We start from the raw sequence: 25454 nt of genomic DNA on the forward strand, positions 1-25454 counted from the left end.
GCCATACCTTTGGTCATTTTCTCTGGACTTTAATTCCTATTGAAGTTTGTTTTAATTCCAGTTATATATTTCATAGTTAAAAAGCTAGAAGAGACCATTAGATTATTTAGTCTAAGCTTCTGTATAATGTAAGTTCTTAGTGTCACCCTGTTATTTATACATTTGGCTTTTAACTTCTGTCCAAGGAAAGCATAAATGGAACGTATAATGCATATAGTGTTTTTCTGTGGAAGTATTTGGACTAGAGATTACTTCTATTAGTTTCAAATTTGCAGTGTCACTTTATTGAAGATCCCAGTGGAGTTTTAGGCTTGTATTTTTAGCTCTGAAAATAGTTTTAAACAACCTTGGGAGTAGTAGAAATAAAGGCTTTTGGGTACATAGCTTAGTCGTCTAATTTCTAAATAGTTTAAATGCTAAGGCTGTAAAATAAATTATGTATACCTTGAATTTAAATGAACAAGGAATACTGGTTTTCCTTTGGGGAATAGCTTTAATTTAAAAAGAAAGTAATGTTTTCTGTGTAACTCTCAACTGGGAATGCATTTGTTAGAAAAATAACTATTCGGTGTTTTGAAAATTCAGTTCTGCTTAAGCTAGAGGCTCAATAAGAAATCTCCATATAGGAGAACTAAGCTACTGATGCATGTAGCTTGGCTGGATTAGTAAAGACAAGACTGTAAATTGAGTTCTTGTAAAATTTGTCTCAAAAAATGAGCGTGTGTAAGAAGAAAATTGTGGGTATTTTTCTTCTCCCCTCCATTGCCATGGGGTATGAAATCCTCTGCAAGCACCATTGCAGACACTGAAACCTGACTTTAGTGGACCAGGTTTCCAAAGCTTCATTTATTTGTTGGATTTTTTTGTTCTCTTTATATTTCCAGCAAAGCAGCTTTGTTCTGCTTTCATGTTATCATAGATTCATTTTCTCATGGCTCGGAGCTACACCATGGAGGAATAGTGAAGCTCCCAGTTTTGATTCATAGATCTTTCATGTAGACACTGGAATTTCCTTCCCCCCTGCTTTCCAGGAGGTCTTTGCCAGGCTGCCTCCTGACATACACCAGGAGCTCCTGTGCTAGGAAGAAGGTCACCTGTCTTCCCTAACCTGACCAGTAGGAAGACAATCTCATTGCAGGGCTCTCCTACCCCTTTTCTTACCCTAGGAGTGGAGCAGTCGCAGTTTTCTCTGTAAAAGGGTGAGTTATTCCTCAGACATCTTCAGGCGCTTCTGCCTGTGTCTTGTCTGAGGGAACCATTCCTAAGTGTCTAAGGTCTAAGTTTCATTTGTGTGATACCAAGATCTGTGCTGTTACTGCTACTTCTCTATTTTGAAAGAACTCAGGCTTCAGTTTGTTTTTGTTTTTTTCTCTTGCATGCTAGTTTAACACTTCAGGCACTGATTAGGGCTTGGGTGCTTTGGTGCTTTGGTGTGTTTTTCTGGGTTGGGGATGGGAGGGAGTTACTCTTTGTTGAAGTGGGCCTCCTTAATTTCAGGTGTTTGGTTAAGCCTTCTGCTCACCGTAAAGCTTTCTCTGCCTTCACAGAGATGCTTACCTGTAAAGCTCCCATTGGTTTCAATGGGTGAATATTTTCCTGATATGATCAGGAGACTGTTTGTAAAGAGAATAAGATCAGCAGGACATTTGGACAGGTGTCAGAGAAGAAAAACATCAGATTATGGTGTTAGAACACTGACTACTTTATGCAACATGAAAACCACAACACGAAAAGCTCTGTATCCCATCATAGGGTAAAACTGTTCTGGGACCAACCTCTATCTTAGGGTCTGCTTACAGCTGTAGTTTTTGTTTTCCAGATAGTACAGCTGTGTGCTTCAAAGGGACAGTGAAGAATGAAAAAAACAACTGTGACTTTTTAACACCTGCCTCCTAAAAAGTGTGTGCATGTGTGTATACACTGTGTCATATGTATGACTCCAGAGTACTTAAAACTACTCTCTGATTCTTTTAACCGTGTAACTCCAAAGAGGTCTCCTAGGAACTTCTTGTACTTATCATGCTTGATTATTTTCAGCTTGGATTAGATTTGTCTGCCTTTGAGGATTTGATTGGCATTGCTTTACAGACCAAGAACTATTCTGCTCTTAGAAAGAGCTCTGGTATTTGTCTCAAAGGTTCTGCCATGCGTAAAAGGGAAAAACAGTATTATTTCTATTGATTCACCTTCAGACCACATAGCAAATTCAAAGAGAAATAACTAAGCGAAGAGAAATTACGAAATGGCACAAAGGAACAAGGAATGTGTTCCTGGGCCTCAGTCTGAAAGGTCATATACCTGGCATCTTTTGAATGTCAAGTCTGAAGATGAGAAAGCAGTGTAAATAAACCAAGCCCTTTGCATTGCTGGTTGGCGAGTTCCCTCACTCACTCTTGCTGTCCTTCCTGTCAGGATCTGTCACTGTGAGGGCGATGATGAAAGTCCCCTCATCACACCGTGTCGCTGCACAGGGACCCTGCGCTTTGTTCATCAGGCCTGCCTGCACCAGTGGATTAAGAGCTCGGACACGCGCTGTTGTGAACTCTGCAAGTATGACTTCATAATGGAGACCAAGCTCAAACCTCTCCGGAAGGTATGGTGCTTTTGAATTTAATTATTCTCAAGTGTCAGATGTCCAGAATGGCCGTGTAAAGTTACCAGCACAATTAAAGAAATATCTGCCTGTCGAAAATGGCTTTGTTTTTGCTGTTGTTAATGAGTCTCAGTGATTTTATTTTTACATTTAAGTTAGTTAATTTGCAGCAGCAGAAGATTTGACTAAAGACTCTCATCACACATACAATATAAATGCACAAATAATAGTTTTTTGTTCTAGAATTTTTTATCTTCAGCTTTTTGTTATTGGTTCTGCCTATTTTTAAGCCTGAAAGAAATCTTTTCACATTTTGCTCCTGGATAACAAAGTTCACCCAGTAATTTTTACATTGAGCCACTAACTCCTAGTTGAGAATGATGCTTATACCAATGTGGAGACTGCAATTATGAAGTAACACAGTCAATTCAGCTGCATCTGTTGTAACTGTTACACTCATGGGCAAATTAATCACTCATACATTAAAATTAGTTAATGGAATCTAAAATACAGGGTGACCTTGCATCCTGAATGTCAGATGTATGTTATCTGCACTCATCTCTTTTCTAGGATAAATCAACATAATGCTACACAGGCTGTCAATACAGGGAAGGTAAAGGGTTTGTTAAACATGTGGGTTCTGTTTTCTTTGGAATGGATCATTTATCTTCTAATTTTTATTTTAAAATGCTCTCATCCTGGAGTTTTGTTGCATCTTTGAAGTTTGAGTCAATCTAGAACTGGGCAAGTTTTGATTTAAAATAAATTTCAGTGTGAGAGCCCTTGAAAAACATGTAGAAACTATTACTTATGACTAGCATATGCATACACAGTAGTGTTTCTATGGCAAAAGACATCTTGGTTTCGTCAACCTTGCACGGGTAGCAGCAGTTCAGAGAAATGATAGCACATGGAATTCCTTCACATTTCCCATCCAGAAAAATTTTCTACTAAGTCCCTGATGATAAACCACTTCTGAAGAGAGAATTGAAGTTGATTTGAAAAACAAAGCTTGTGATAGGAAAGGAAACAGTTCTCAAATGCCAGGTAGATCTGACTAGGTAGGCTGGAAATCGAAACAGATATAAACAGACAAAAAGAAGGCTAAAAACTTAATTATATTCACTTGCGTTTTAGTAATTGCAGATAAATTTTAACTAATGTGACAGAAAAGAGATAATTGTTTAAAAAACCCTGCCTGTTGCATATCTTTGGGGGATTCTTTTTGTATATATGTTTCTATTTTCCACCCAAATTGCTTAAACCTTTCATCTAATAAGTACTCTCACAGCAGCTACTTTCCTTAAGAGAATACTCAGATAGCAGTGTTTTTAACAAAAGCCTTTTCCTGGTTATGTTAGATAATACAGCATCTTTTAAAAAGGTAAACAAAATTTATAGCTACCAAGGAGAAAAGGAATGGAAAATGTGCATAACTTGATATCAGAAGTAGGAATTTTTAGTTCTGTGTGTTGTCATTACCACCTCTCCCTTATTTTTAAATTGAAAGAAACTAAGGGAGTACTGAGAGACTTAGTAATGTAATTCCTGCAAGTCTGTAATTTCTTAATTGAATGATTGCCACCTTATTCAGCTTATCATTGGTTCTCAGGTATGTTTTATATTTCTGACACAGGAAAGATTAGCCTCTTCTTTCAGGTAGGATATTTTTTTTTTTTTGCTCAAAGCAGTGCTCAAATGTAGTTTATCTATCTGGCAGTATATGCTGGCAACATTCCTCCCTTCAAGTGCAGTGCTAACAAATATTTGACTTGTGTAGTATGGACCCAGCATCTAATTATATATCCTTTCTTATAAGTGACACTCATTTCAGAAACCAAAAGCGAGGTTTCCAAAGTCTGTGCACTATCATCACCATCGTTCAAAGATTTGTGAAACACTAAAGAGTTTATGAGAAGCTGTTTTGCAAACCAAGCATTTTGACAGCTGTTGTAAAGACAAGGCAAGGGAGGAAAGAATGATCATGAGACCTACCATCTGAGTAGAGCTGACTGCTAACTTTTCACCCAAGCATCTTTTATAAAAATCACTGAAAGTGCTTTTTTTGGTCAAAACCTATGTATTTTGCAAAAATGGAAAGTTCCAATGAAACACTGTCAAATTTCTTGGAAGGTTTTACACAGCCCAAAACCTCAGCTGTGCAGCATTCCCTGGTAGTCTGTGTTTTCAGAAGATTGGCACAAAGAATGGTTACCAGAGACCAAAGTGCTATGGGAGAGGCAGCCCTTAATGCCAAATCTCTCCACAATCCTGTCTCCTTGATGCAGGATTTGAAAAGCACTACAGACTCTAGGATTTCCAGACCTTGAAAGCTTTGAGTTTTGCAAAGGGTTGGCTCTGTAGTAGACCTCGAGAGCCTTCAGTCTCCAGAACTAAGTCTGGCCTGGCAGCAGCAAATCAAAATTTCCAAATGCCTGGTATTCTTTGGTCATAATGGCAGGGACATTATGAGCAGTTATATCTGAAAACAATTCAATTCTTGTCAACTTTTTTGTATGCTGAGTGGAAATGGCCAAGTTGACCAAAAATTTATTAATTTTGCTAATAAGCTTTGAGGAATTCTGAAAACAGATTTCATTTCAATGCTTCCTAAACAAAGATCATAGATTTTGTTTCAAGAGAAGAGTACCTATTCAATTCCATGAGAAACTAATTTATAAAAAAAATAAAAAGGAAATTATTTCCCCTAAAGTGAAAGTTTCCAACCAGCTCCAGATGATGGCATTTCTATGGCCATTAGACCTGGATTTGAAGTGACATTCTACAAGTGGAAGGGTTGCATCTCTCAACCAGTTCTGATTATTTTATTTTTACTCTCTCATCAGTCATGATATGAGTTTCTAAAGTTTGGTTCTTGGCTGTGCATTGTTTCATTATGATGAATTTTATCATAATACCTTTCTAACATGCCTACTTCTGGTCTCCTGAGGGGAAAAAATTACAGACCACCGAACTTAATTACAGGTATCTATAATTTTGGTTTTTGCAGTATCACAAAAGCATGATTTAGATATAAAACAAACAATTTGTTTCAGTAGTGAATGACCATCTTTATTTATGCCTTAGCCTTTCATGCACCCTCAACGTTTTATAACAAATTTTTTGTCAAAATCTAAGGTTTTATAGCAGAATCATGTTGGAATATCATGTCATACAACTGTTAGCATGCATAAGTGACAATGTGGAGCATACTAAGTTAACATAAATTAAGATAGTTGCTATTAAATCAGTAGGTTTGTGCCAATGTGCAACAAGTATTAGAGAATCCCAGAAAGCACTAGACATCAAATAAAACTTAGTTTAATCATTTTAGTGAGTCTTTGCATTAAAGTAATCCTATTAAGCATTGATCAACAGGCATTGCAAGTGTTTCATATATGTGAGTAGGTCTAATGACTCGGCTCAATATAAATTTAGAGATTAAATATTAAGCATTGCTTAGTGTGTCTGGTTTATTTCTCATAGTCTCTGTTACAGCTGTCTGTGGTTATAAATAATACAGTTCCATTTGTAGCTTTACCTCAGCATTTGCAATCCATAATGCAGAATTTATAAAGTGACTTTATTGTGGAAGGAATTAGTGGGAAGAAGCTTGTGTGAGTTCCTCATTGAACTCTCTCAGGTAATAGCTTCACCTGGAGGAAACCACTTCTTTAAAAGGATGAAATCCTGGTATATTAGCACCTACATTTCATGTCTCTTGAATTTGGTTTAAAGCGTAGTAGAAGCAGGAATTGAATGGAAATACTGTGAGTATGAAATGGATTAAAAGGACCTTAAAATTCAGAAATGTCTTCAAATGGAGATTTCTCAACATTGTCTCACTATACTTCAAAATATTTTTCATATTTAAATTCTGCTATCTGTTTGAGATGTCTGGTATCTGATGAGATGTTTTGCTTCGATGCATTATCCCAACAGATTATTCTGTGGTGTTGGAGATGAGTATTTTGTCTTCCAATTTTTTTTTTAATTATTTACAAATAATGTCTTATTTATGTGAGGCATAAACAATACTGCACATTGTTACCATGTGGTTGCTCTTGGTCATTAAGGAAGACCAAGTCAATTTTTTGTTTAGGGCATTATGTACCAGTTGAGGTTAATTTTCTTTCTGATAGAAAGGGTATCTGAATGCATTCCTTTTAAAAATAGAAAATTGGGAATTTTCTTTTAGAACAGAGTAATATGTTTCTGTTAAATTAAACAGAAGCAAACCCAAATGCTGATAATGAGAGGAACTTGATCTTATTTATTTTGAATGTGTACATATATCTTTTAAATGTTTACTCCTCTTCTATTCCATATTTGCCTATATACTGAAAATATGATACAAGGTCCCTCCCTTGAGTTTTACACCCTTGAACTCTGTGCAACTTCGTGTATATCCAGCTACTGTTATTAGAGAAGGACAGAATGCTTTCTGTCTGCTTGATATAATTTATTTTATAAATAAACAAGAGTGATAAAAGATGCAGGCCAACTTTAACTGTCATGCAAAATTCAAAGTTTTATGTCCCACTTGGAGATACATGTTTCACGGCTGCCCAGAACAGGGTATTTAGGCCCTGGAGAGAAGTTAGGGAACAGGCTGGCACAAATTTCCATACAAAGTAAAAGTCAGTTCAAGCGTATCAGAGCCCCTTTGTGGTCAGACTAGTGATAAAATCAGTCTGGGAAAGATTTCAACTGTTTGATATAATGCTGATTTAACTGCTAGATCAAAAGCAAATATTTAATAGTTTAAAGATACTCTGTTTGTTACAAGATCATATTGGATCAGCAGGAGCTATGTAACTAATTCAAAGGTAGGGTTTGAGCCAACAGACAACTTATGGGTAATGCCCAGCTGTAAGGCAGAGATTCAGCAATTCTGCAGGCTCCTTAAAAAAATGTGAATCATCTATGGAAGCAACAGAAGAAAATTAGAATGTTGCTTTGATCTATGATAGACAAAAGGAAAATCTAAAGTGAATCTCTAAGTCCCATTTCACTCCCAGACTTCATGTATCACTAGAGATACATCACTTCTGCTCCCCCCTATTGGAGTTATCACTTCATAGGGTGCCTTTTTTTACAAAACAGTTGTCACCTGCACTAATATAAAGTCAGTTGTTAAATCTCTTATCTAATGTGGGAGAGAGGCAGATTCAGCTCTCTTCTCTGTGCTGAACACAGTCTTATAGAAAGACTAAATATTGAAAAATATGACTGGAGGAATTGATTCATAATGGGATGCTTTGTGGATAAATCTTCTTCTTATAAAATCTAGTAGCATGTATGAAAAATTCATGACAACAAAATATGTTAAGGGTGTTGTTTTATTTTTGGTTCAATTTGTGTTTACATTTCTTATTTAAGAGTATGATGATCACTGCCAAAAGTTATATAGCCTGCAGAGAAATGTGCTATGAAATCAAAAGTGGTCATCATTAGAAACTGCTTCTCTTGACGGAGTAGACTCTACAAGCCAGAAGCAACCTGCAGAGTCTCCCAGGAGAAACAAAAACAAACAAGAAAACCAACCAACCAAACCCCAAACTCTGAGCAGTCATTACCATATTGCTTGCTGTTTGATTCTTATTGCCCTGTGCTGTGAAGTATGAACCATCTGGCTTTTTCATCTGTTTTCTGATAAGGCTTATGATAAGAAGTGATAGCAAATATTGCATAGGTCTGGTATCATTGACTTGCTGTGGGATTAGTTCCCTTTCAACCCAATTTGGTGAATACTTTGCACTCCTTAATATAGAAGAAGATCCTACATTTCCTTTTGATTTCTGGTGCAGCTACACCTGCTCTGGTGATTATCTTTCTTCCAGTAAACTGTCTCAAAACATCAGTAGCCTCAAATAATTTCTTGCAATATGTAGGGTCAGACAATTCACCAGTATGCACAAAGGCACAAAGCTATTACTTTCTCATTGGCTGTCAGTCATTACAGAGAATAACTTTGGGCTCAAGGGAGGATGTGTATATTAAAGCTTTTAAAGTAAAAATGATTTCATAGCATTTATATCTGATTGTGATGCCCTGCGGATGCCAGGGGCTACTTTGTTCAGACAGTTGCATTCTTAATTTTTGAGAGTATTAATATATTACTGCTAATTTATCTGTATATAGAGAGCATGCTGTAGTTTGCAGAATAATTTTGTCTTGCATTTTGTGCCACAACAAGAATACTAGTTCTTAGCTTTTTCATAGTGGTAGAATTCGTGCTAGCTTGTCATCTCCATGTCTTTCTCTTCCATTCAAGACACAGCTTTATTCACACAGCTGTTCCAGTTCCCATGGACTTCTGACAAGAAATTCTTGTGCCTCCTACCTTGAAACCATCATAACATAACCTTAGGCTTTCTAAAGGCCTTCTAACCATGATACTTTGCTGGGACACCCCCAATGCAGCAAATCCTTCCTGGAGCTGGAATGAGATGTTTTTACTGTCATTGCTTTGAACTTGCATTCTTTAAGAAGCAAATGAAAAATCTTACACCAGAAAATTAAATGAAAACTATGTCCTCTTCTAATTAGTTGCTAGTACCCAAATTGGCTGCTTCTGCTCATAGCATTTACAGAAGTCAAGGGAATTCAGGAGATTGTTTAGGTCTGGGTATTAGCAGAGTTATCCACATCCACTATTTCACAGAGCCATGAACATGAGCTCTGGGAGGTACAAATCTTCTGTGCTTTCTCAGGCTGAAGTAAACAGTTTGATCTGAGCTGTTTTACAGATGCAACTTGCATCAAAAGATTGAATTTCCATTTTAGTTAGAGAGTCCTACACTATCCTGCAGTTCATTAGCCTCTCATTTTTTAAGAACTAGGGGTCTCCTTTTCATTTTTTTGTTTCAGCCCTTTCAGTGTTTGGTTTTACAGCTTGACCTCATCAATGATTATAACCAAGGAGGGACTGGGTAGCCGAAGCATTGAAATTAATTAAGAGAATCTCTTGATACTGGCTTTGCAACTAAAGAAAATGTGAATGGATTGGTACCCTGGCACACAATGTATAGTTAGTAATATGAAATTTAAAGAGCATAATCAACCCAAACATTGACCTAAACCAGTCATTTTTATTCATGGAGTTTTCTACAAATGCCGTTCTTACTGTTTAATTTTGAAGTTAGTAATTTTACCAACTCTAATGGGAGTGGGCTGCTATTCACGATCTGATTAATGTATATCATTATGTGTCACGTAACTAACACATACAATTTTACAGTTGCTATTTGCCTCAAATTTATTTTGCCTGGAACCTATTGATGTGAGACTGATCTGCTCACAGGCTGATTCTTGCTTGTTGGTGGAATGAATGCATGCTAAAAATGGCTTCTCTTTAACAGAGTGATGTTCTCTTGAACACAGAAATTTCAGTAATTGATCTAAATTATGTACAAATAAGATAATTATGAGTTTATTCAGTATTTTTAATTTTTTTTTGTTAATTTAATTTTATTCCTGTAGCATTTTATTAAAATTACTTGGGAAAAAAAGGAATTTTTCCCCAGAAATTATTGAAGTCTTTATTCATCTGCTCCAACTTGTATGTGTCAAAATTGGAACATATGGTATTAGTTGGAGGTTTTTCAGAATTAATAACTTCCCTCAGGTCTTTACCAGACCACTAGGCTGTAGTTTTGTGTTAATCACAGTAGCTTTCCTCAGCGCAAATTTCCTCTGTTTTGTTTTTATTTAGTTGCATGAAAAGAATCTCTCTCGTGGGAAAATTAAAAGACAGAGAAGGTAACTGTAGCTATTCAGCTATGGGAAGTCAGTAATCTTGCTAAAGCCACATTTATAGATAATAAATAGCATCAGCTCCTTTTTTTAATCTTTGTTGCATGCAATTCAGATGTGTATATACTGTATATATAACTGCAAAAAAAAGGTATGTCTAGGTATGTTTGAACAACAATGTATTTAAAAATAACAGGGTTTTGGTATACAAACACATTTAAACCAAGCCACGTCTTTGTAACAATTCAGACGGATTCTCAGCAGGCTAGACAATTTGACATTGAGAAATTAAGCAGTGTGATGAATACTGGAGAGAAGGCAATTGAAGTAAAGACTTTCTAACAAAACTGTGATCATATATTGTGACTGTGTTTTAGCTGCCTAAAACAACAGATCTTCTGAGAAACTTCACTTCAGTTGGACAGGACTGAAGGATTAAAGGAAATGGAGAGGTGTACAAGATTATGTAATGGAATCTTTGGCTCCAGCATGTTGCTATATCCACCTTGCACTCTAATTTTTCTTCTTTTCCTATTTCTACCATGCTATCCCAGTCTTCATGCTAAATTCATCACGCCATTTGAGAACAAAATACACTCAAATGTGCAAAGGGAACCCATCTTACTTGGTTTTCAAAGACAGACTCAGGCACAGACTGTTGGGGGATGGTTTTTTATGGCGACTGTAGTGGAGGAAGGACTTGTGATTGCTTTGACCATGGCACAATCCGTCTCAAATCCTCCACTGAGCATGTGTCATGGCTGCTTTTGTATTGTCTATTGAATACATACTGCAAAATGCAGCACCTCTCCCTGCTTTGGTTGGAAAGTGAAATCTCAGCATAACTGCCCTTGCAGCAAAATTATGGTCTGTGCTCATGTGGTATGGCAGTCAGATTGATTGATTCTTTTTTTCATGGTTTTCTTTGTGTGTGTGTGTAAGTTGTTGTTTGAGAACTGGACTGAGATTTAAAGGCATTTGCTAATTAGTGACTGGAGGAAATGTCATGCCTTCAATTAGATGTGTTGCTCTTTCAGAAATACAGAGTAGACAGAGGCGGGTGTCAGCTAGCTGCAAAGAGAATAAAAGTGACAAACTAGATCCTTTTGATAGAATGATGGTAGAAATACTGTAGGGAGAGCTGACAGCAGTAGCATCTGTTTCTTTCCTTGACTAACTGTGATAAAAGTTAGTGGAGACATCGATTCTGCCCTGTTTTTCCTTGTTTCTTTATAGGTTGCCCACATGTCGCTTGTTTTTTGAGTTTTGAGTAATAAAGTCATATGCCTGAAGTAAATCTTTCTAGAGCTCTTGGTGCCTCTTTTTCTTAGTACCAGACATAGTTTTGCATTCTGGTGATAGTTCAGTCCTGATCAGTGGTTTAATGTTTTACCTGCAGTTTATCTCTCAAGATTATCTTTTTAGATAAGGTAGCTGAAGCTTACTATGCTAGAAGATAATCTTTTTCTTAAATATCTTACAAGGCAAGCAAAGAAAAAGCAATTTTAAAAGAGAAGTTCATGACAGTACTGAAGACTCTATTGAACAAAAAATTGGTTAAAGTTTTTTCAGTATTCAAAGAGGATGCTTGGAAAATAAACACTGTCAAGTACTTCTGCATTCTATATATTGATGCAAAACAATTTCTAGCTGATGGGAACTAGAAAGAGACGCCCAATATGGAGACATTATGCTGTAACTGTTTGCCATGGGGTTTCTTGCATGTCTCTCTGAAGCATCTGGTATTGGCCTCTATCCAAGACAGAGCATTGGATGAGAGGGACATAAGGTCTGGCTATTCCTATATTTCCAAAGCATAGCATTTTTTTTGTTGTTTAGTCTATGTTGGCATGATTAGGATGCAGGCACTGAAGTTCTTTTAGTTGGTAAAAAACAAGTGTTCTCAATATTACTTCATATTGCAAAACCAGCTACTTCATTTTAGAAATTAGATTCTCGAATTACTTAATTTTTATACTTTTTAATTTCTCAACTTCTATTTTACACTTTTAAGGGTTTGCTAATTGATGTCATACACAGCTAAAAACTGTATGTTTGTGAAGAGTGCATACTGATCATATCACTTAAGTCCAGTGGTTTTAACTGTCACTTAAAAAAAATTAATGTGCGGTCTTGATTTTGATAAAACTGAATAATTAGTTCTTTGCAGATGATAATCTTAAGATGTTTATCAAAGTGAGATTTTTCATTATGTATTTCTTTTATTACTGTAGATATGCATATTGCACATAAAAGTGAATTAAATTGTGTGACTTTAGAAATGCACCCATTTCTGGTTCAGTTTTAAATTTTTAATAGGTATTTTAAATTCATCACAGACATTCATTTGAATTCCAGCCAGCTTTGTTTAGTGTCTCCTAGGGACAGAAATAGTTTTTAGGTAAGCTTCGGACAGGTTTGCCAGAGAATGATTTGTACTAGCTCATCCAATGAGCTAATCAGATGAAGGTAAGGTTGTGCATAGATAGGGCGATATGATGCACCATGTGACATGGGATTTTTAAAATTTATTTTATTTCCTTGTTCAGTGATAAATGTAGCAGGGGTCTAATTATGGCCTTCTATTCTTGATCCTTACAAGAGTTTCATCTCTGGGATGTATCTTTTGAGAAAAGGCAATGACAAATATGTTTTCTCTATTTTCTGTAAACCTGCTCAGTTATTCCTCTCTGAATGTGCTCTGAGATGTGTTTGGGAAAAGAACGCAGCAGAGGTGTTTTTATAGCCCAAATCCTTTTCTTGTCAGCCATGAGACCTGGCACATTCTGTTGGACTGTCTGAGGGGCACTTCTCATCTTGTAGCAGGATGTGGTAAGGCATGTCTTGACCTTCCTTAAAATGCAGTGCCTCGGGTACAGGCTGTAACCACATGTTGTTTAGATGGCAGAGTGGCCCAGAATGCTTTTATTCAAATAACACATTTTGAATTCTCATCTCTTAGGAGTACTTCAAATCTCCACAAGGCTATTTTATTCTCCCAACATGTGTGGAGCCCTGTTGTCCTTTATTACTATTATTTCTTCCTCTTCCACCCACTGCACAAATTCCATTCCCACAAACTACCATGGCAGCTGCTTTCCTCCAGCTGGTAGGTTGATAGCAGTGAACAACTCACTGTGGAGCCTGAGCCCTTTAGTACTGCAACAAGTGACCAGAAAACACTCTCCCTAAGATAAATAACTCTGAGCTATATGTTCAGACTATTGACATATTTCAGTGCTCAGCTCACTTCAGCATACACTGCTCCAGTTAATTTTCCAAAATGCTGGCTAGGTTCTTTGGGTCTGGTTTCAGATAAGAAAGATCTTTTTGTGTGTGTTTTTAGTCTGTGTGCAGAGGGCAGGTTCTACAGCAGTCTCTGGTTAATAATTTTAGCCTTTATTTTGCAGGAGTAATTACTTCAAGATAGAAGTTGGCTCAAACTATTTCTTTAGATTGTTGAAAGAATTCAGAAAATGTTGCATGACTACTACTACTAGGTGAGAGCAGAAGGAAGTCCTTCTAGCTGTGGGTGCTGTTTACATTACATACATAGTCATTTTTTTGCTAAATGATGGATAAGGAGAAAAATGTCAGAACAGAAAAAATATTTAATATTAGCTATGTCATACCCATACCAGCTTCCCCTGTCAGACCTCCTTACATGCAATTTTTAAAAACAGGGTTCCTGAAAATACCCAGGAGTTAAAAGTCCAACCATGCACAGCATGTTGCAAAGCAGCCCATTAACTTCACCTTCAATATTTGGCATCCTCAGTGCTGAGCCCCTGCAGGAGAAAGAGACCTTCAGTTGTAGAGGTGTGAATCTGAAAACCTGCAGTGGTTCTGCAGTTGCTTCCCGAAATCTTGTCTAGACAAAAAACTGTGGCCAGTGTGACAGAAGATAACCAGCAGCAGGAGGCAACATGTGGACACAAAGTGGTGTATGGGGGCAGGCAGGCAGTAAATCTACAATGTGGAAGTGGGGAAAAGAAACCCAAGCAGCAGAGTTTGCAGAGTGCCACTGTGAGGTGTGGGAACAGCTTCTGTGTGAGCAGTGTGAAGCTTTTGTGTGAGCAGTGTGAAGCTTTTGCGTGAGCAGTGTGAAACTTTCGGTTCTGCATTGGGCCATCATGAAACCACTTTGCAGAAAGCTTAATGTATAGAAGGGAATTAAAATTGCAATTTTGTTTCTGTTAAGAGAGGCTGTGTTGGAATCCAGGATATGAAGCAGCATACCCATACTCATAGGCAATGTTTTCAGAAGATACTAAAAAATATCCATATTTATTTGTTACATATTGGTTAATCAAGCTTTTATTAGAAGTGACATGGAAGGAGGCAAATTGTGATCCTTTAAAATAAATATCAGGGATTTTCTCAAACTACATTACAAGAAAGGGAAGTGGCTGGCTACATATGATTTAGAAGTTCCCTGTATGTTATTAGGTTTTTTTTCTTTTTAATTTTTTTTATTTCCCCAGAAGACTCATGACTACATTTTGTAATTATAAGAGTGGGTTATGAAATCAGTAACTGTTCTCTTGAAGTTTCTGAGTGACATAATTTTTAAGAAACAAAAGAAAAACCCGAGGTAGAAACCAAGAACAAGGTACAGTTTTACAGCTGCCACTTTCAGGACTATTCCAAACCTCTCAGGCAGTAAAGCATAGGAGTTCAGACTGAGGTGCACATCGTGTTTTAGAAGTAGTTGTAAGTAGTAGCTGGGGTGGGAGGTGTGTTTCTGATCACATTTACAATCCAGCTTCTTTCCTTTGGCAGTTCATTCTGGCTTCTTGGTAGGAACCTCTGAGGCAGGCAGACGGTGTGCTACCACCCTCCAGTGGTTTGCAGAGCACAGCGCAAGTGTCATGTTCGGAAAGCTTATTCGGAAAATAAAAAGGGGGCTGAGGATATTCCAAGCTTTCTGCTGAGGATACATATCGTTACACTTTGGATTTGTTTGGTGACTTGTGTAAAAAGTCTTTTGATTGTTTTTAGATGTTACAAAGTGTTTTAGCACACCTGTTCTATGAAGCCTAATGATATTCATGCGATTGCTTGCATTTGCAGGACCTTAAACCATCTGCATCTGTGATGATTTCCAGTCAATGTTGGTACTGCTGCCAGGATTAACGAACCTGTGGGTGGTGACAATTGGATGTACAGCAGTGAAGGGATGCTTCCTAGGGGGTTGTGCAAAAACTAGTTTGTCTATCAGTTTAGTGACTCAGTAATTTGCAAATTATTATAAATGTCTCCTCTGGCTGTTAGTCTTCCATTTCTTTCTCTCCTTACAGTCTCTAGAGCCTGTAAGGCTAACTCTTAGGTGTATTAACATGTAAGTTTCCAAAAAAAATTGCATCTGTGTACTTACTTTTCTGTTATTTTTCTGTTCTTGGTGGCATCTTATATTCTGTGCATGGCATGTTACAGTGTCATCAACCTGATGGTTGCATTTTTCCTAGATCACTGATGAAGATAACAAAACATGATGCAATTTATTTTTGTCTTGCTATCATGAATGTGGAAAGCCATGAGAACTGCATAAGCTTCTAAACACAGCAGGGATGAATTTATCTGTGGTTAAGGAGGCATTAAAGCGCTGTGTGACATGAAAGGTAGCACCTGCCAAACTTCCCCACTCAACTTCAGGCTGTATCAAGTCCTGGGCTGTAAAAATTTTCAATATGAGGCTATTGAAAAAATCCTAAAATAGTGAATTGCACTTTTCTGCTCCAAGACAACATAAATTGCTGGATCATGTACTAACATTACTCATTTAGTACAGAGGGACAGGAGTCACACAGTAAGTACTCTCTGTTCAACCAATCTAAAATATGTGAGTAGGACAGGAAAGTTATGGCAGCTACCACTGGGATCACCAGGAGTACAACACAAAGTTTAATTGTATTTCCCCTTCTGAGTTCAGCTCATCACGACTGTAGTTGAGAGAACTGGGACTGCAGCTAGGGCAGGACAAAACCGAGACACAGCTTTGGGACACACTAAGAGCTGTTAAATGCTGCCATATGAGACAGAGTCTCTCCTTAGACCTTTTTCCTTTCTTGTATCCCAATCTGGAAGTACAAGGTACTCTGCAGTGTCTTCCAGTTCCATAACCATGATGGTGGCCTCTCCCAGTCTCTACTCTCCCAGCTTATTTCTGGGGTGGTAAATACGCGTGTGGATAGAATACCCAGGCAGGCAGGCAGGCAGAGTGTCTTGTGGGAGAAGAAAAGGGGCCAGTTAGAGGAAGGAGAGTCCAGTAGGCCTTGGCTTGCTTTCTGGCTAGGTTTGATCATGGGATGTTAGCAAAAAGGCCTGCTTTAGCCCTTTTCTGCTAGCTCCCTCTCCTCATATACTTTCTTGTAAATCTCAGTAGAAGTTTGTGAGCTTGTTCCTTTACTTACCTGTCCTGCTTGTTGGTCATTTGGTTTTGTCTGGTTTTCTTCCACCTGCAAAATGTTTACATTTAGACTCATAGGACCAGCAATTGTCTTTGACTGGGCATTAAGTCAACACTTTGAGGCTTTTGAGTTTGTTAGAGCATAAAATGGCTACAATGAGACTGCACATATAACTGACAATGAAAATCTTGCACAGAAACTTCTCTCCAGTATACCAAAATGTGTAGCACCACGGTTGAGATGACAGAAAAGTTCTGTTTAAGAACAATTCATTCTTCTTTATATTCAATGTTGATCTCTTACAAAGCATCCATAGGTAAGTGAGGGGCTAAGGTAAAACGCTTTTTTCCATCTGGACAAAGACAACTCTTTCTTTGGAAAGAGTCTTTTGCAACACTTGCATTGAATTTTCACTGCAGAAAGGATGAAAGTCTCCAGGTCAAATGCAGTGTAACCCGATGACTGTAATAATATAAGACTGTGATAATAATGCCTCAGACTTTCTGGCTGGCCACTGAATATTACCTACATGAACCACAATGAATATAAAGTGTTGGGGTTTTATTACTTAAAAAAAAATTAATTTAATTCTCCTATTTTTTCAGACTGCCATACAAACCCCTGCAAGTTTTCACTCCTAAGTCAATGTATCAGAAATTGAAATGACGTCTCAGCTGATAAATAAACTGACAGCTCTGACTCTGTATATTACGTAGGAAGTGCTTCCATTTTTCTAAGCAGTTAAGCCTTGTGTTCATTAAGTGTGATCAGCAGGTCAGGAGAGGTGATTCTGCCCCTCTAGTCTGCTCTCATGACACCCCACCTGCAGTGCTGCATCGAGCTATGGGGTCCCCAGGACATGCTGGAGTGAGTTCAGAAGAGAGCCACAAAAAAATCATCAGAGGTCCTTCCAACTCAAAATATTCTATTATTTGTCAAATTTTGGCAAGGGCTAGGAAAGGTTCTAGAGGCTATGTTTTGAGGCAACAGCTCAGGCACATGCAAACTTCAACTGCCATTAGAAACTGAAATTTGTTTGCCCTGGTATGTCCTGCTCTAAAACCAGTGGCAGGAAGAAGTATTTCTGAGAGTTATTTCTCGTAGTGACATGGCATTTACCCCCTCAGCTTTACTGCAACTGTGCTCCTTCGAAACGTGACCTGACAGCAAAAAGTGTTCTGGATAGAATGGCCATACTGGTTCAGGTGTAAGGCTGACCATGTAGCTTAGATGCCATATCCAACCATAAAGAATTTAGGAAAATTTGTTTTTTTTCTCAGAAACAACATTTAAAAACAAACAAACAAAGTAAACAGCCGGCAAAAACCAAAACAATACAAAAACCTAAACAAGGAAAACAAAGCTAAACTCGTGCCTTCAAAGTACATGTATGCCGCCTCAGTGCTCTGCAGTGGCCGAGGTTTCTGTCCCAGCCTTAAGCCGCTAAGGCAGGGCACTGATCTGAGCACAGCTCTCTCTGGTGTTCCCAGGGCCGCAGGGAGGTGGCACTCGTGTCTCGTGCTTTGTACTGGTTCCCTTCCTCAGACGCTAGTGTCCGATTCCGAGATTATTCATTGGAATAGGGGCATTTTGCTTTTAAATGCCATATTCTTTCATCTGTTTTCAAAGACAAACGTTTTAGTAGAGAAGGGTTTTGTATTGAAGAAGGGCTAAAAAAAAATTATGCCCTCACAAGCAAGATTAGAAAATATTGCCTCAAGAGTTGCACTGTTCAAATGCAGGGAATAGCCTATTTAATCTTAAAATAGCTTTAAACTAAGATAGGATCTAGTACCATAATTCAGAAACATATGCCTGGAAGATCCTCCTTGCGTTATTGAGGCTGAGTGCTATCATGTACGATTATTTCCACATAATCATCTTTTCAAGTTTATTGAATTTAATCCTCAATGGAGTTGCATTTCCTGTGCTTTTATGGGAAGGCTGTTACATAACTGCGTTCCTCGAATTTTAATAAGTACTACAAACTAATGTTTGGGCTTTTCTTGTCTCATCACCAGAAGCGCAAATTTAAAATAAATATTCATCTTTTTACCTGTTTATTAACATGTTATGGCTGTACTGCAGTGAAATTACTTTAGATATCATTCACAAGCAGACAGAAATAGAACTCTTCATTCCTCTGAATCTGTGAAAATGAGATGATTGTGAATTTTACAGTGACAATGCACATAGTCCTGTAATGTGTATTACCAAAATAAAAGGATTTGTTAATTTTATTACTGCTTGGGTTTTTGGCAGAAAGAGCCAGAACAGTCTAGTCAGTTTATTGCAAAATTTTACAGGTCTGATTTTTTTAACTCCTCTTTTTTAATTATTATTACAGTGGGAGAAACTACAGATGACAACAAGTGAGAGGAGGAAAATAGTGTGTTCAGTCACATTCCACGTAATTGCAATTACCTGTGTTGTTTGGTCATTGTATGTTTTAATTGATAGAACCGCTGAAGAAATTAAACAAGGCAATGATAATGGTAAGTATCTTTTACCTTCTTTGGTGTTGTTGATAATGCAGTGGCTGGCTTTGCAAGGCAGCTGTATAACCAGTCACACTCTGTTCTTAAATAACAGCTCACAGACAAATGGCTACATCAAATGCTTTAATGCAGAAGTTCTGAATGCATCAGCATTAAAAGCTTATGTTATGCCCCTGCAGAGAGAACTCTATTTTGTGTAATCATTACAACAGCTTAACTAGCCTGCTGGTTCTTGCTAGGTTAATCTCCTATTATGTAGGTATTTCTAAAGCTCAGGCAAAGCGATGAGTCAAGTTCAAACAGCTCGGTGCAAGTTCAGGTCATTAAAATAGCGATTTATTTATATTACTCCCTTGAACCTTGATAGCAAGTAAAACACGATAGAGCCTTTTCATTAACAAGCTTCCTAATACAAACTTCCAAGAGACCGTGTTCCAGTTGTGTTAGTCCTTCATGTGGAACTTAAGAAGCATGGAAAGCCATTCCTGTGTCGTTTCAAATAGAATTTCACTGTGAATGTCCATGTTCCAGTTGTGTGCATTGTGAGGATGGTTAAACACTGGAACAGAGAGGCTGTGGAGTCTCCATCTGTGGAGATCCTGAAAGCCCAACTGGACATATGTAACAAAATCCACGTTTAGTGTAAGTAGGTTTCTTTTTGGGCCATACTTAGCATATGTGGAAAATATATGATAAACTGAACTACTGTTTTCCATTTCAAGTCTTAAGTCTATTTGGTCTTAAATTTAGTCTTAAATGTGATCATGATGATAAAAAACTTTTCAGTTTTGATCTGAACTGACTTTAAGCACAGTAGGGGAGCAAAGGTCTCTCTAGCTTTGTTCTATATTCTGAAGTTAACATGGAAAACAAAACAGGTGGAGCTTTGTGCCTTGCTAGTTAGATAAATATTTGATGATACTCTTGATGCTTGCCTTTCTTGCCTATGAGACGAAAATAAGCAACAAGGCTCAATAAGTCACAGATGAATATATACTACAAAGTCTTGCTTTGCATTCTTTTGAAATGGGTAACCCTGTTTTTTATCTGAAAAACCTGGCCCTGAGGACAGTACTAGGAATGGGTTTGAACTTTTATTTCTGAGTACATCACCTTACTTATTACAACGGGGAAGCTATTTCTGTGGATTAGCTGAATTTTCATAACAAAACAGCTAACATGAATTTTTGTTGTTATACACAATGGAAAAGAATCACATTAATTATTCTTGGTAGGTTCAAAAAGTATTTATGATTTGTATAGAATTCAGTGTTTGCCAAATGTAATGGCTGATTTTTTACACTAAAAGTGGACAAAGAGATGCCTTGGAGCTACATGCAAAAATAAGTGTTTGCGAAGAGAGAACTCTCTTGCCCCAAAATTTGCTTGTCACAGGGGAGTACTTTTACAAAAGCAAACATGTATTTGGGGGGAGAAGGAAGAAACATGTAAATAGTTTGCTTTCTTCTCCATTTTCTCTCTTTAAATGAGAATTGCTGGGAAAAAGACAGTGAAGACTGGAGAAAAACCACTTTTTATAAACATATTTTGAGGAGAAGAAAAACTGAAAGCCCAGAATAATACTAGTAGTGTTTGTTAATATTATGTAAGTTTAAAAATCCTGTTTTAAATGAGTACCTCAAACTATTTAAAGGCTTGGGGTTTTTTTTTCTCCTTATGGAAGTATACCATGCAAATCTCTTAATTGCTGTATTGAGCATTATGCTTACTTTGTGAGAGTGGCCCTTGCATTTCCTATTTGACCAAATTGTGGTGAAGTCAGAAGTGGGAGGCAGTTTCTTGGCTGATCTATGGAATAGGAAGCCCCTTCTGTTTTCTGCTTGAGCCATAACTGCCCCAATAGTGTGTACATACCTGGGGATTCTTAGCAAGTAGCTTCAGTACATTTGATTGAAATTCAGCACTTGATATTCAATGTGTAATGCTGGTAATAAATATAGTTTCTATTCCACAGGTGTCCTTGAATGGCCATTTTGGACAAAACTCGTTGTAGTGGCCATTGGATTCACAGGGGGCCTGGTCTTTATGTATGTGCAGTGTAAGGTTTATGTGCAGCTGTGGCGCAGGTTGAAAGCCTACAACAGAGTGATCTTTGTTCAGAACTGCCCAGACACCATCAAAAAACTGGAGGAGAAAAATTCTTTGTGCACTCAGAGCTCAGACATCAAGGATGCGGTGGTGGTGCCAGTAGCACAGACAGGTACAAACTCTCAGCCAGCAGCAGAAGGAACGACATCTGAGGTCATGCCAGTTTGACAGAGACAGCATTGTTTCTTCTTTGCAGTGTAAGGTGTAGTGTATTCTACACTACAAATGCTACAAGAAAGTAGAAATGACTTTGCATTTTTTTCAGTTAAAAAAACAAACAAACAAAAAACAACAACAAAAAAACCCCATATGAAAACCAAAACCCTACGAGGAAACTGGATCCAGCAAAGCAACTTGTTACTGTATGGAATGTGACCGTTCGTGGAGTAGTTTCGCAACTAGTCAGCAAGTGTAGTGAAAGTGGAAGTGTAGAAAGTGCAATAGAGAACAGGTTTAACAGACAATGCCAAACCAATGTGACAAAAGTACTTTTTTTTTTTTAAGTGGGATGGATGGGAAAGTAGAAACAGACCTGATATAATAACTTTGTTTACAGAGAACCAAAACCTTTAATCTGTTTACTACTAAAAGCTGTATTTGCTATTTATCTTTTTAAATATATGCTTCAAAGAGTACCAATCCAATCATATGCATTAACAAATCCAAGTATAGAGAGCTCTATCACAGCACTCACTCTCTAAGCTTCATACGGCAACGCACGTTCATGTGACTGTAGCGGAGCCTGAATGCTTGGGCAGCTGTGTCAACTAAGGATATTTTAACTGTGCCTGTATTTTTGAAAAGTAAGCAATTCCAACCAGTATAAGCTCATGTCTCCATAAGCTTACAGGTATATTTTTAAATACAGCTGTCAGCAACATAAGTACAGGGAGAAGATAATATGTAGATATGCATTTAAAAGAGCAGCTCTGCTGTTTATTTTACTAATAAGAGTGAATTAGACATAAATTTGATATGCAAAGTATTGAGGCAGAATTGTAAATGAAAAAAAAAGCAGTTTACTGCACGATCACACAAAAGTAAATTGACTATTATCAAAGGTCTGAAAAAGGATGGCACATACTGAAGATGGAAACCATTTCTGGTTTTATTTTTTAAGATTCACGATACAGAAAGGTAGATGTAAGAGGACATACCTACCTACATATCTTAAGAAAATATTCGTTTTTATCTCCTTTTTCTGAAAAGTTAGTTTTTATCTTCCTGGCTGAAAAAAACAAATCAATGGTTTCCTTCTGTACAGGTAAACTTGAGGTGTTAGAGGTTCAACAGTTCATTTGTTAACTTTGTGTTTTGAGCATTGTCATATAAAAATGAAGTGTGAATAGCATTAAAAGGTGCAATAGATAAATGAATGTAGATATAATACTCTGTCCAACAGGGTGAATTATATATAAAGAACCAATTTTGTGATTCACTTTGCATACCTGTGGTGTTTACCATCAGGACGCAAGCGCAAGTATTGACTTGGAGTAGTTATGTACTGGTGTGGACAAGTCTGGGGCCTGAACATAATGTATATTTTAAAAAAAAGTTAAAAGTTTTGGGTTTTTTTAATCTTGTATTTAGGTAAAGGAGGAAAAGCAAACAAGCAGATAAAGAACCAGAGTAAAGAGGATAGGAGAGCACAAGTTCTTTCAAAGGGGGGTATCTGCCACAATTACAAGTAAACTAGAGTTCTACAGAAGGCTTGACATTTCTAATGGTAAATTTTCTCTTTATATACTCAAGTATTTACAATAAAAAAGCAGAATCATCCTGTTCTTGCAAATATCCAGCATGCTGGGCCTAAGATGTACTGGAGTTTTTATACTAGGTATTCCTTTGTAATGTTTACTGGCTTAAGGCTCAGGGAATACTGGAAGTAGCAGTATTAGCAAGAAACGTGTCTTTAATCAGATCATTATGTTCTTTTGTATTGCAATTGCTCATGTAATTTGGCTGTAACTGAGTGATTGTCATCTGGCTAGACAGGACACAAAATCTTGGTGCTTGAATGGATCCTAAACATATGTCAGTATTTGCTGTAAGTTACTCCAGGTGAGTTGGATTAATGTTAAGTTTTTTTATGTAATGACACACAATTTTTATATAAAATAACTTTCCAATTATACAACTGCAGATCACAATTGTAGCAGTTTCTCCTTTGAAATGACATACAAGAGAAACGAAACCATTTCTCCATTTAAAATCGTGGAGGAGACTTCAGAAGGTCTCCAGAGAATGACAACAGTACTAACAAATGCCTCATAACTGCACATGTTCAAGACAGTCTGCAACGACATGGTTTACAAAAAGTGTAAAAGCTACTTGCTAAAAGGTAAATCTCATGATATCTGAAGTTAGACACTTAAAATTACTAACTGCATTTGAATGTTTGGAAGGATGTTTACAATAAACCTGATGAATCATAGCAAAATTTACTGACAACATTATTATGAAGGATAATTAAGAGCTTTCTGAAATAATAGTTTCTTACTCAGTAACAGTAACCCTGCTCCTCTAGGCAGCTTGTTCTTTGAGCTGCTGTAGCATCATGACCCCATTGAAAGTACTTTATCCCTATTTTGTCAGTTTAAAGGAGACAATTCACATTAGGGTTTTTTACAAAACTGAACAAGTATAAAATTTAACTCAAAGAAGAAAATACCTGAGGATTCCAAAAGCAGAATGGTAGCATCCAACAAAATTATTGTACATTTTTAAAAACACACTGAAGAGTCACCAACAGAACAAACAATGTGCAAAATTTTATACTAATGCCTTCACCTTCAAAACACTGTTTTGGCATTCAGCTATATCTGCAACTGAGTTTACAGTGAAATAAAGAAAAGAATGGAGGAAGACTTCAGTTGAAATTCCTCCTCTCCCTTTGAAATACTTAATGTGGACAGCAGGAAAAGAGCAAAATGGGACACTGTGCTGAGATGGACAATGAGCCAAGGCATCAGCAAGAGAGGTTTCAGCAGGCTTGAAGCAGTCTTTAACCTTTTAAAGTATTACAGTATTAGTTCGTGCATCCCATTCTCTTCTCATGTGCAGTGCACATTCTAGAGCTTTCAGGGATTTCATGCAGGATTACAATTTGTTTCTGAAGCAGGGCCCAACCTCTTCAAGAGGGCAAGGAGCTATTCATGCCACTATGCTTTGGATTCAGGTCTTAATTAATAAGGAAAGTGCACAAATACAGACACTAGACAGATGCTTATCAACAAGCAGTTTTTCATTCCCACACAAAATACAATTTTCTGTATTAATTTAATAACCATGGGATTCTATCCTAAAAAAACAAACAAACAAACAAAACAAAACACCCCCCCCCAAAAAACCAGTATACTGAAGATTTTAAGATTCAGACTAAGACTTTGTAATAAAGATGACATCTCAAATAAAGAACCATATCAAACTGCCTGAGTAGCCACAGTACATCTCAGGCAAATAAGCCGACAGTGGAATCTGGCCTGGCTAAACCCACAAGGGCAGAACCTTGCTCTGAGCTGCCATTACCAAGTAGAGCTTAATCTGCATTCTTGTTTAAATGAAGTTTTAATGAAGGTAGACAGAAATAATCTGATGTCAGGTCAGATCTGGAAGTTTAAACAAGATACTCCTAACCTGTGAACATGCACATTTCTCTTCCTGAGTTACAAGCATTAAAAAGTTTATTTCAAACTGGCATAAACATACTACTTTTGACTATCATTAGCATTACAAAGATTCTCAACTAGTCCAACTGTGCCATTGACACACTGTTCTATCTGAAGGCAGTGTTTATTTTTGTTGTGTAGAAAAAATAGTAATTCCCCATCACCAGAGCAGTTTATAATTTCTAATAATGCAATGAAACTCTATGATGAAAATATTTTACTCTGTATAATATTTGGAACTACAAGTTTGTGTTACTTGTTTAACTCCCTCTCTTTTGCAAAAGAAAATGTGTATGTTTTTGTGGGTGAATGTGTACTGAAAGACAGAAGGCAAGGGAAACAAAAGTAATGTATCTGCTTATTGTTGTGAAAAAAATGTATTTGTATTAAACAAATCTCAAATTACTGTAGTATTCTA

The 25454-nt window shown here is 37.2% G+C and overlaps 1 protein-coding gene and 1 long non-coding RNA gene across 5 annotated transcripts in view; one reads left to right on the forward strand and one right to left on the reverse strand.

Moving 5' to 3' along the window:
• The window catches only part of LOC127471985 (uncharacterized), a 200585-nt gene extending 198083 nt beyond the window's left edge, over positions 1 to 2502 (reverse strand). For both annotated transcript variants that reach the window (XR_007904826.1, XR_007904825.1), the window contains exon 1: positions 2392 to 2502. This is a non-coding gene — a long non-coding RNA (uncharacterized LOC127471985). The remainder of the gene's footprint in view (positions 1 to 2391) is intronic.
• MARCHF1 (membrane associated ring-CH-type finger 1) overlaps positions 1 to 25454 on the forward strand; it is a 228838-nt gene extending 203384 nt beyond the window's left edge. For all 3 annotated transcript variants that reach the window (XM_051789521.1, XM_051789523.1, XM_051789522.1), the window contains 3 exons: positions 2413 to 2593; positions 19109 to 19256; positions 21235 to 25454. In XM_051789521.1, the coding sequence (XP_051645481.1) occupies positions 2413 to 2593; positions 19109 to 19256; positions 21235 to 21536 (631 nt within the window). In that variant the 3' untranslated portion in view covers positions 21537 to 25454. The remainder of the gene's footprint in view (positions 1 to 2412; positions 2594 to 19108; positions 19257 to 21234) is intronic.

The sequence above is a fragment of the Manacus candei genome, unplaced genomic scaffold (assembly GCF_025592945.1).
Source record: "Manacus candei isolate 608988 ecotype Guabito, Panama unplaced genomic scaffold, ASM2559294v1 h1tg000028l, whole genome shotgun sequence".
NCBI classification, from domain to species: domain Eukaryota; kingdom Metazoa; phylum Chordata; class Aves; order Passeriformes; family Pipridae; genus Manacus; species Manacus candei.